This window comes from Montipora foliosa, chromosome 1 (assembly GCF_036669935.1).
Source record: "Montipora foliosa isolate CH-2021 chromosome 1, ASM3666993v2, whole genome shotgun sequence".
NCBI classification, from domain to species: Eukaryota; Metazoa; Cnidaria; class Anthozoa; order Scleractinia; family Acroporidae; genus Montipora; species Montipora foliosa.
The window spans coordinates 34,293,496-34,303,495 of record NC_090869.1 but is presented as its reverse complement, the minus strand read 5'-3'; the positions used below and the strand labels follow the sequence as shown (position 1 = coordinate 34,303,495).

Here is a 10,000-nt window from a genome sequence, read left to right as displayed (position 1 = left end):
ATAGCTTCACTTAACTTCCTTAATATTTATACTTTCCTTCAGTGAATTTTTTTTTTTATTCTTTGCCACATTGTTGAAATGATATTGCCTGACATTTTGAAGTGGTAAAAAGTCAAGGTCGCTCAGACAGTTTTTGCCAATATTCTTTAATTTCTCTTTTTTCTAAATATATTTGATTACTTCTTACCGATGTTAACAAATATGAGGTATTTGGTAGGGATTGTACGTGTTTAGAGCTTAGAGAATTTTTTGAAAAAAATTACCAAAGGAAACGGGAGAAAAGTACTGTCAATCTTACAGATTTGGTCATGCAGACGTCACAAAAATCAGAAAAACATGCACGATTCAGACTTTACGCGCCATACTAGTGCCCATCTTGCGCGCCGCCTTCAGTTTAACTTTGGGGAGCCTACTTAAGTGGGATAGTGAAAAATCATGTTTCGTTTAGAGTTGTAAGAGTCTTTTATTGATGACTTTTTCTGTTGTGTTTTTATTTCAGGCCCCTCGTACCAAGAGCAGCGTTGGGTATCTAATGTAACATTTTCCGCCAAGAAGAAAATCCGAGACCTAAGTTTAGGGGGAAACAACGTTGGAAGAATTGTAAGCGTAGAGTTCAAAGCAAAACATGAGCTGCCTCTTATAATCAGTGAGTTGGAGATCTATAATGGACATCTTCCAGGTAGAGTTTTCTGTAATCTGATGAGAGCAATGGAACGTCCAGGGCCTAGAGGCTGAATAAGGGAGATGAAAACGTGTGCACCCTTGGTTCATCAACTCAAAGATACATAATTTTCAAGGTCTCTTCTAAATGTGAAAAAACATTTGAAAGAGCCATCCCAAAAATTCGGTACATTATAAAGTTAAATTCAATTCCCAAGCAATAGATTCCATCCAGTTTTTCGATGCACCAGTTATACATGAATTGAGGATGAGCTTTGCTTGTGAGCCACATCAGTACATTCTCTTGAAAAGGACCCAAAGCACACTCTGGCAATCCGTGCTGCTCGACAAATTTGTAAAACGTACTATTTAGATACTAACTTTTACCATATTTTAATTGGGAAATCTCTAAGAACAGTGAGGTTGAGAGCGATAAATCCCTGTACGAGTTTGACATGTACAGGAACACAATACATTGGAATCTGTGAAAGCAGTCATTTGTTTGCAGTATATCCTTATGTAACTGAAATATGTTCGAGAATGAGCATAGCTATCAGGGGACTGAAACATTTACTCTCTTCTTTGTGCAAGTGGCGTAGCAAAAGAAAAAAACCTTCCCACCGTCCCCAATTTGCTCGCATAAATGCAGCACATAGCCACATCGAATAGTTCCTCCTTGTTTGCCTGGCCTGTGTAGCAGGCGGTTTGGCGAATTTAAGACGCTTCCTTCCACTGGGGACTATGGATATAGCCGAGTGAAAACCTGGCCCAAAGTCTAACGAAACCCGAGGGTGAATGGGCCGAGGAGAAGGAGCTAGTGAGAAACCACCAGCAATAAACCGCTCAACATTTTTTAAACGTCCATTCCCCTACAGACGGAGAAAATATCGCTCCTAACTGGCTGAAAAAATTGTTGGCTACGGTATATGTCATTGTTGACGAATCGCGCAAAGTAGAAACATGGATAGCAAAACGTTAACGGTAAGTCGAGCTTTCAGTTTTTTCTCGGCGAATTTTAAATTGTATTACGCCAATGTTTACACGAGGCGCGTTATGATTGATTGTAGTTGACGTCAAACCCGTGCTCGTCACACGTGATTGAAAATGGGAGGTTTCGAAAATGTTGTGGGGTTGGTTGCTGATGGTTTTTCGCTCCTTCTCCTCGCTCCCTCCCCCTTCGCATACATTACATTTACATGTTCAATCTGCTTTGCTCGCAGTTAGCAAAAGCGAGTCGAGGTGAGTGATTACACGTGTGTAAAGGAGAGAACTACTGAAGAAAGCGACCGTATTCTGTTGTGTTTTACCAACAATACATTGCAGAACGAATAGGTATTCAAAAAAACTAGTGTACAAAGTGTACAGTCCACTGAAATAAGTAAATATCATCTAAAATCAACTTAAATCAATACAAAATGCAAATATGAAAAGCCAAAGTATTAGGATACATGTATTTTTGTTATTAAGACAGATAAATAGAGGATATTACGTGGCCGCGCGGCGATACGGAATTTCTCTTCGAGTGTAGAAGAATTTTTCACGAGTGTGCGTAGCGAACGAGTGAATTATTTTTCAACACGAGAAGAGAAATTTTGTATCTCCAAGCGGCCATGTAATATTCTGTTTATTATATAAACATTTAGCTATAAAGAATTGCGAAAAAACGTTTCTTAAAAACATTTGAGAAATTTTGTAAAAACGGTTAAAAATACACGACGTTTCGACGTTCTCGGACGTCATTATCAAGTGAAAAAGGGACAGTGTGAATATTCTATAAATACAAGAAAAAAGAATAGTTCATCAAGAAAAAAAGTAACATAAAGATATGCTACAAGCTAAACAAAGAGTTTAGCACTTATGGAGTCACTCTGAGTGTTAAGGCCAGGCCTCAGTTCTTTAAGCAATATCATTTTGTAAACGAGGCAGTCAAATTTCCCGTGGCACTTCTTAAGAACACGAAATTGGTCCTCATTAAGAAGATTTTTGTCACCGTACGCTTCCAAAAGGTGTTTACCGATAGCCGAATACTTGTGCTCAACAATGCGTTGATGAAGGTGTCGGGCTGTATAACCGACATAATCTGCATCACACAGATCACATGCAAATTTATAAACAACGCAATGCTGACTTACAATACTCGGCTTAATTTCTTTCGGCTTGAGATCTTGCTGCAATTTTTTGCTCACAAAAACTGGTTGTAAAGTGACGGAAATCTTACTGCTCAGATCACGTAATTGCCTACGGACTGCATTAGCGGCTATCTGATCTTTGAAGGGAAGAACTATTCTGATCGTGTTACCATCGTCCGTTTTCTTTTCTGGCTTAGTTACAATATTTTGAATAAACATATTAATGGTGGAATTTATAAGGCCAATTGGATAATCAAGTCGGGAGAATATAGAACGCAACTTGGCACATTCCCTATTAAACGCTTCAGTCGTAGATGACAAGGCATAGGCGCGACGTAACATGGTCTTCAATAAATCGGTTTTGTAACGTTTGTCTACATGGCTTTGAAAATGCAGGAGTAGACCAGTGCTGGTTGGCTTTCTGTAAACATGGGTTTGTGTTATATTTCTAATCACACTTAATAACGCTTTAAATTATGTTTGAAAACTTGAGGCCCAGGAAACGGCTCCAAACCGGCTGCAGGGGTGAGAAAATGGTGGTTTAACATCGCTATCGAACGGATGCTGAAGCCAATTGCTTTCAAGCGGTCATGGCGGTCGGACGTGCTTTGATCTCGTCCGTAATTTTATTAAGTTTTTCGCTGTTTGCTTCGTTTCCTGTCAACTTATATTCCCCCAAGCTCTTCGAGAATGCTCAAGTGTACTACGGAGATAAATTTGGCATGTATTTTAACTCATACCCGGTTGATTTCAATCTAATTTCGCCAAGGAACTTGTCACGATTCGGCGGCCATTTTGTCACCTCAACTCACAAGAAGTTTCAGAAGTCAAGAGTGGCTTACTATTCAAATTGTACGGCTTCCCTCAACCCGGTTGCTCTTTCTGTGGCTAGAAATGGAGACATTCATCCTCATCCAGGACCTAACGGACAATGTAACTCTGCCAAGTTCTATATACCGAAGGGTTTGAAGGCGATGGTAAAAGTTGCTCATTTGAATGTTCGCTCCTTGAAATCAAGAGAACAATTCTGCCTCGTTAAAGACACCATCCTGCATAACAGTTTCGATATTTTCACCATCTCCGAAACTTGGCTCGATTTATCTGTACTTGATGCGTGTGTTGAGATCTCTGGTTATCAGCTCTTCAGACAAGATCGCGGACCACACAAATATGGAGGCGGCTTGTGCATTTATTCTAAGTCCAACCTTAAAGTCACTATACTGGAGGACTTATCATTTGCTTATGAGGACGGCTTTCAACAACTATGGCTGAAAGTACAGTGTAGAAGCTACAAGTCATTTTTGATCTGTAACACCTACCGACCTCCAGATACACCTACCAGCTGCTTTGAATCGCTTACAAACTAATGCATTACTCCTGGATCTGGATATTATTGTGCTTGGTGATCTAAATTGCAACTGATCGAGAAGCCAGCAAGAGTGACTGAGACCTCAAAATCTCTTATTGATGTGATCATGTCTACAAATAAGAATATTGTTAGCCACTCTGACGTGCTCACCTTCTCAATAAGCGATCATTATCTTGTCTACCTAGCTTTGACGCTGAAGACCCCTCGACTCAAGCCCTCATATGTTACTATCAGGAGTTACATTGGCTATAATGTTGAGCGATTCTGCGAGGATTTGGCATTTGCACCCTTCCACATGATATCCATATTTGATGATTTTGATGATCAAGTGGACACATTTAATGCCTCGTTCACAGATATCTTGGATGCTCATGCCCCAATAAAGAGAGTTAAGATCAAGGCCAGACGAAATCCATTTTTTACGACTGAAATTCGCCAATTAATGAAGACCCGAGATCAATGGCACAAAAGTGCTATCAACTCAAATGACCGCCTTCACTGGAATGCTTATCGACTTTTTAGACAGGAAGTCAAGCGTGAGCTCAGATTTGCAGAAAAAGCTCATGTAAGATCCGAACTACTGAAGTGTAGTGGAAATACCAATGCGATATGGAAGATCATAAATAACTGCCTGCCAAGGAAAAAACATCCTCGTCCTACTGTACCTGATAACCCGGTTGCTTTCGCAAATAAATTTAACGAATATTTCACGTCTGTGGGATGTATCACTGCCCAGAAAGCTGGTGACCTTGCTACTGAACATAACTTTGATATTAATCCTATAACTACAGTGGCAACACCAGATGAATGTCCTGAAATATTTCAATTTCATGCTGTGTCAGATAAGGATGTCGAATCTGTTATTAGGGGCTTCGCCTCCAACAAAGCACCTGGCTATGATGAAGTGTCTGTTCGAGTGCTCAAAGGTAGTCTGCCAGCAATTCTTCCGGCGATAACAACCATTATGAACAATTCCTTCAACACTAAAACCTTTGCAAGGTCATGGTAACTCCAGTCCTAAAGTCAGGTGATTCTGAAGAACCATGCAATCATAGACTTATCTCTCTTTTGCCTGTGTCTGAGCGCCTGGCTCATAGACAGCTTGTTGATTTCTTATCTGCAAACAAGAAATTAGCTAAAACCCAGAGTGGTAACCGTAAGCTCCATTCCACGGAAACAGCCCTTTCCTTCTCCCAACATAAATACTGCCATTGCCAATCTGAATAAGGACCTCAATAACATCTGCAGCTGGTGTTGTCGAAATTCTTCACTAATAAACCCAGATAAGACCAAAGTCCTGTTTATTGGCGTACCACAACTCCTAAGACGGCTGCCTTCAGTACCTGTCTCAATGCTTGGAAAAGAAATCACTCCTGTTACTGTTGCCAAGGATTTTGGTATCTACATTGACCAGTCACTAACCTATAATGATCATATTACCAAAACCGCTTCCAACTGTCTACATAAACTGATCCACATAAACAGAATCAAGCACCTACTAGATAAGAAGACATTGATTTTACTTATGAACTGTTTTATTTTTAGTAAACTCTTGTACTGTTCGACGGTTTGGTCGAACACTAGTTCCAATATTAAGAAACTCCAATTGGTTCAGAATTTCGCTGCTCGTATTGTATTGGGACTCCGAAAGTTCGATTATATTTCACAAGGCATCAGATCTCTTAATTGGCTGCCTGTCTGCGATAGACTCTATCTAAATGATGCAATAATGATTTTTAAATGTATTCACAATCTCTTCCCTGATTATCTGGCAGAAAAATTTACATTTCGCTGTCAAACTAATATTAGAAATACAAGACAGAGCAACCATTTGAACATTTTGAGATGCAGATTGGCTACCGGTCAGGGTTTTTTTTTTTTTTTTATACCGTGGAGCCAAACTATGGAATAACCTAAGTAATGATCTTAAAAATGTAAATTCTGTAAAGGCCTTTAGATCGAAATTGACCAAACATTTACTTTTAACTTAATTTCATCTATTTAGCAAAACACATAATTTAGATTTGTATTAGTTAATTGCTTATTTATTCTTATTTATATATCAATTATCGTTCTTTGTATTTTTTATTTAACTTGTAACTGAAAAACCCTTTTTAGGGAGTTGCAATAAAGCATGTATGTATGTATGTATGGGTTTCAAGTTCTCTTCCATTCTTAATTAACTCAATTCCAAAGAAAAGGATCATATTATCAATGGGAAATTCCATTGTAAACTTCAGGCTCGGATGTAGACGATTCAAAGTAGTCAGAAAGTCAGCAGCAGCATCGGCTTTAGGTATTGTAGTAAGAGTATCGTCGAGATACCTCTTGTATAGAAAGGGTGCCTTGACTTTCTGACTACATAGCATATTTTTATGTTACCTTATTTCTTAATGAACTATTCTTTTTTCTTGTATTTATAGAATATTCACACTGTCTCTTTTTCACTTGATAATGACGTCCGAGAACGTCGAAACGTCGTATATTTTTTAGCCATGTATTTTTAACCGTTTTTACAAAATTTCTTAAATGTTTTTTATAGCTAAATGTTTCAAAAAGTCGCTTCTTTTTAACATTATATAAACACCAATGAAATACTAAATCACTCCACAAAATGCATCGAAAGGTGCGATTTTTATATGTAACCATAGCAACAGTGATCTTTTCACGTGTGAAGAGAACATGTTATTTTCACGTATGAAGATATCATGTTTTCGCGCGAAAGCTCACTTAGTATTTCATTGGTGTGTATATAATAAATCAATATATTCATTTTCTTCTGAAAGTCTTTGGAGTAGGATACTGTGGATTTTAATGTTAAAATTGTTTTCGAATAGATGGTGAATTAGAGGTAAACTATTCCGAATTTTTACACCATTTCTTGAAAAGGACTTAATTTGTTTGTCAAGTCTTGAGGGTTTAACAAAATAGTCACCTCTTGAAGAACCACATTTTTTTTTTCATAGGTACTAAGATTTATCCATGAAAATCATAGTCAATAAAATTCGTACTGATTCTAAATGTAGCCACCCAGGAACACGAACGACAAAATTTCACTGTGAAGAAATATCGTTCGTCCAATCAGCGATCCGAACGACGAAATTTCACTAGTGATGAATGAACATTTCGAATGGAACGTCATCCAACAGCCGTTGCACAAAAACCGCGTGCTTTGAAAAATGACCGAGGTAAGGTTTGTTTCTGTTTGCTCAGTTGAGGAATTTATTTTAGAACAAGAAAACAGAAATGCCGCTCATAAAACTGAACGAGATGTACGATTGCTTGAACGACTTTTGAAAACGAAAGTCGAAGACAGGAAAATGGAAACTATTCCAGCGGTTGAGCTGAATGAATACTGAATACATCAACCAATTTATCATCTCCGTCCGCACTAAAGACGGCAATGAATACGAGCCGACTTTCCTTTGAAGTGTAGTGGCTAGCTTGGAACGACAACTGAAGAAAAAGGCTATTGCGCAAGCATCACAAACGACCTGGTATTTGAGTAAGCCAGAGAGGTTCTTTAGTCCAAACAAAAACAACTTAAGAAGTAAGGAAAGGGAAATCAACCCAAAGCGCCGGTATCTTTGACAAGCGACGAACTAAAAACACTCTTCACTTTGGACTACTATGGAATATCTGAATCACGGGAAGAGCCTGATCTACCAAAGCTTTGTACTTGTCGAGCAAATGGAAAATGAAAGGTTGTGGAATAGTTATGTCAAGCAACTGGATATCCACGCGTTTTCGACGAAAACTTGACAACTTTTTGCTCAACGTTCGACTGCAAGACCTACTGACATTTCTCTTTTAGATACAGTCAATTTTTTTGGAAATCCGGGTTTTTTAACCAGTATTTCGCGTATTTCAATTCAAAATGTGAACGGACTTGGCCGCATCTTTCCGTAACTAAAAACAATCCTTGACAGGAGATCTGCGACGTGTTTAACTGTAAACTCAAAAATCTGGATCCATACATACAGTGGTATTAAGAAAAAAAATTACACTTATCAAGTTTCAAGTGTGTGACTTTCGTCGACAACTATCAGCGGCAATTGTCTCTTGAGTGCCGTGGATTCATCCCGCAACAACCGTAAGAAGTCTCTCAACAAAGCTTGCTCAGGGCAAGCGTAACAGTTTTCTTAAAAGCCTTAACGCTCAAATCAAAATCATTAGAATTAATCTGTTCCTCTCCTAATTCGTAACGATACAATAACCAAACAACGAGGGCCATTCTCTTCCAGAAGTGCTCTCATTTCCCATTTGCTTGACAAGTACAAAGCTTTGGTTAATCAGGCTTTTCCCGAATCCTGTAGGAAGAACAGCCAATACATCCTTGCCTTGGAGCAAAAGCGTAATCGCTTTCTTCTGTTCTTTTTTTAGGACTAATCCACCAAGTTGCCTAGATAGCCTTTCGAAAACTTAAGCTTCTTTCTATAGATAAGCCATGTTGTTTTTGAAACTTGAGAGCCTTGCCTGTATTTTTATTGACAGTTGATGCGAAATCATTTTGAGATGTATTGTGTTATGGACCAATCAGGTATTGCCTTTGTTGGTGCAACGAGACTCGCTGAACACTAGTCGCAGTAAAGATCGAACAGTGTCCCTATTTTTCCCGCCGAAACCCTTCCACTCCTCCCACCCACGCGGTAGTTATGTTGCTCTCCCCCGTTCGCGCTCGCTGTAAAAAAAAAAACAAAGATAGCGAAGAAGACAAGAATTCTGTTTCATCCCAAAATCCCGGCATTCTCAATGTACTTATGGATCAAAGATATCAAAGTCAAGTCAAAGTTCATCGTAAGAAATGCTTATTGAGTTTCGGGCCAAACAAGCTGCCGTTGAGCAAAAAATTAAAATTCTAAGAAATCACTGCAGAAAAGCAGGCTAACTTAGATCAGTTTGAAAAGACAAGATGAACTTGGCCAAACCACTGCACAAGAAGCTTTTTATCAAGAGGCCCAGGATAACGAATGTAGATTGAATGATGGACAGCCTTTCTCACTACCTACCTCGCAACATGATGTCACTGGCGCTTCTTTTAATGAAACGATCACCACGCCAGGTATTCCATCGCAGGTATTCTAGAAAAAGATGTTTCGACGTATGTACAAGTGAACCAAAGGGCCTCTGCTGGCACGACTTCAGAACGACCCAGCTGGAACGCTGCAGTTCAATACCACCCAACTCAGTCCCTTCTGTTTTTGAGTAACACGTACCACAGGCAACCAAGTGTACGCTCGTGGAGCGTCTAGTTTTGAATGTGCTTTACAGTTTGTCAACACAAAGGAGGCGTGACTGGACGAGTGTGACAATGCACTAATGTCGGGACTCAGGGGATAAAAAATGTGTTGTTACAAAGTACAACCGTCCAACAAAGGTGAGGAACCCACCTTGCGGAAATGCTGTTGGTTTCAATCAAGTGATGTCGCTTGCAGGGCTACTATTGCTTTGTTGGTGGGTTGAAATAAAGATTTAATCTTTGTCAATTGATTCCGATGTGGAATCCTAAATGTGGGAGCATTTTATCCAGGAATATTTGACTCAATTTGGTGGGTTCCTGAGAATTTGGATTTTATTATAACCATTGACAACCGAGGAATTGAAAGAAGGGACAAGAGAAGTGTTTGGCATTGTTCTTTCAGGCAGCTGAAACAAATACCTCGTTCCTGGATTAAGCTCCGCTCTTCCATAACATATTTCTTCTTGAAACTTGGACAATAAGCTATTTTGTGTTTGGGATTATGGCAAGCAGCGCATTTCTCGCGTGTATTGGTGGAATGATACACTGTTACAGATCTTGCCAGTTTCTCGGTGGGGGCCTTGGACTTTCTTATGCCTGGCA

The 10,000-nt window shown here is 39.2% G+C and overlaps 1 protein-coding gene across 1 annotated transcript in view; it reads left to right on the top strand.

The window, feature by feature from the left end:
• Positions 1-10,000, top strand: part of LOC138013336 (latent-transforming growth factor beta-binding protein 1-like) — an 89,358-nt gene that overhangs the window by 1,895 nt on the left and 77,463 nt on the right. The window contains exon 2 of the mRNA XM_068860384.1: positions 500-679. Within this exon, the coding sequence (XP_068716485.1) occupies positions 500-679 (180 nt within the window). The remainder of the gene's footprint in view (positions 1-499; positions 680-10,000) is intronic.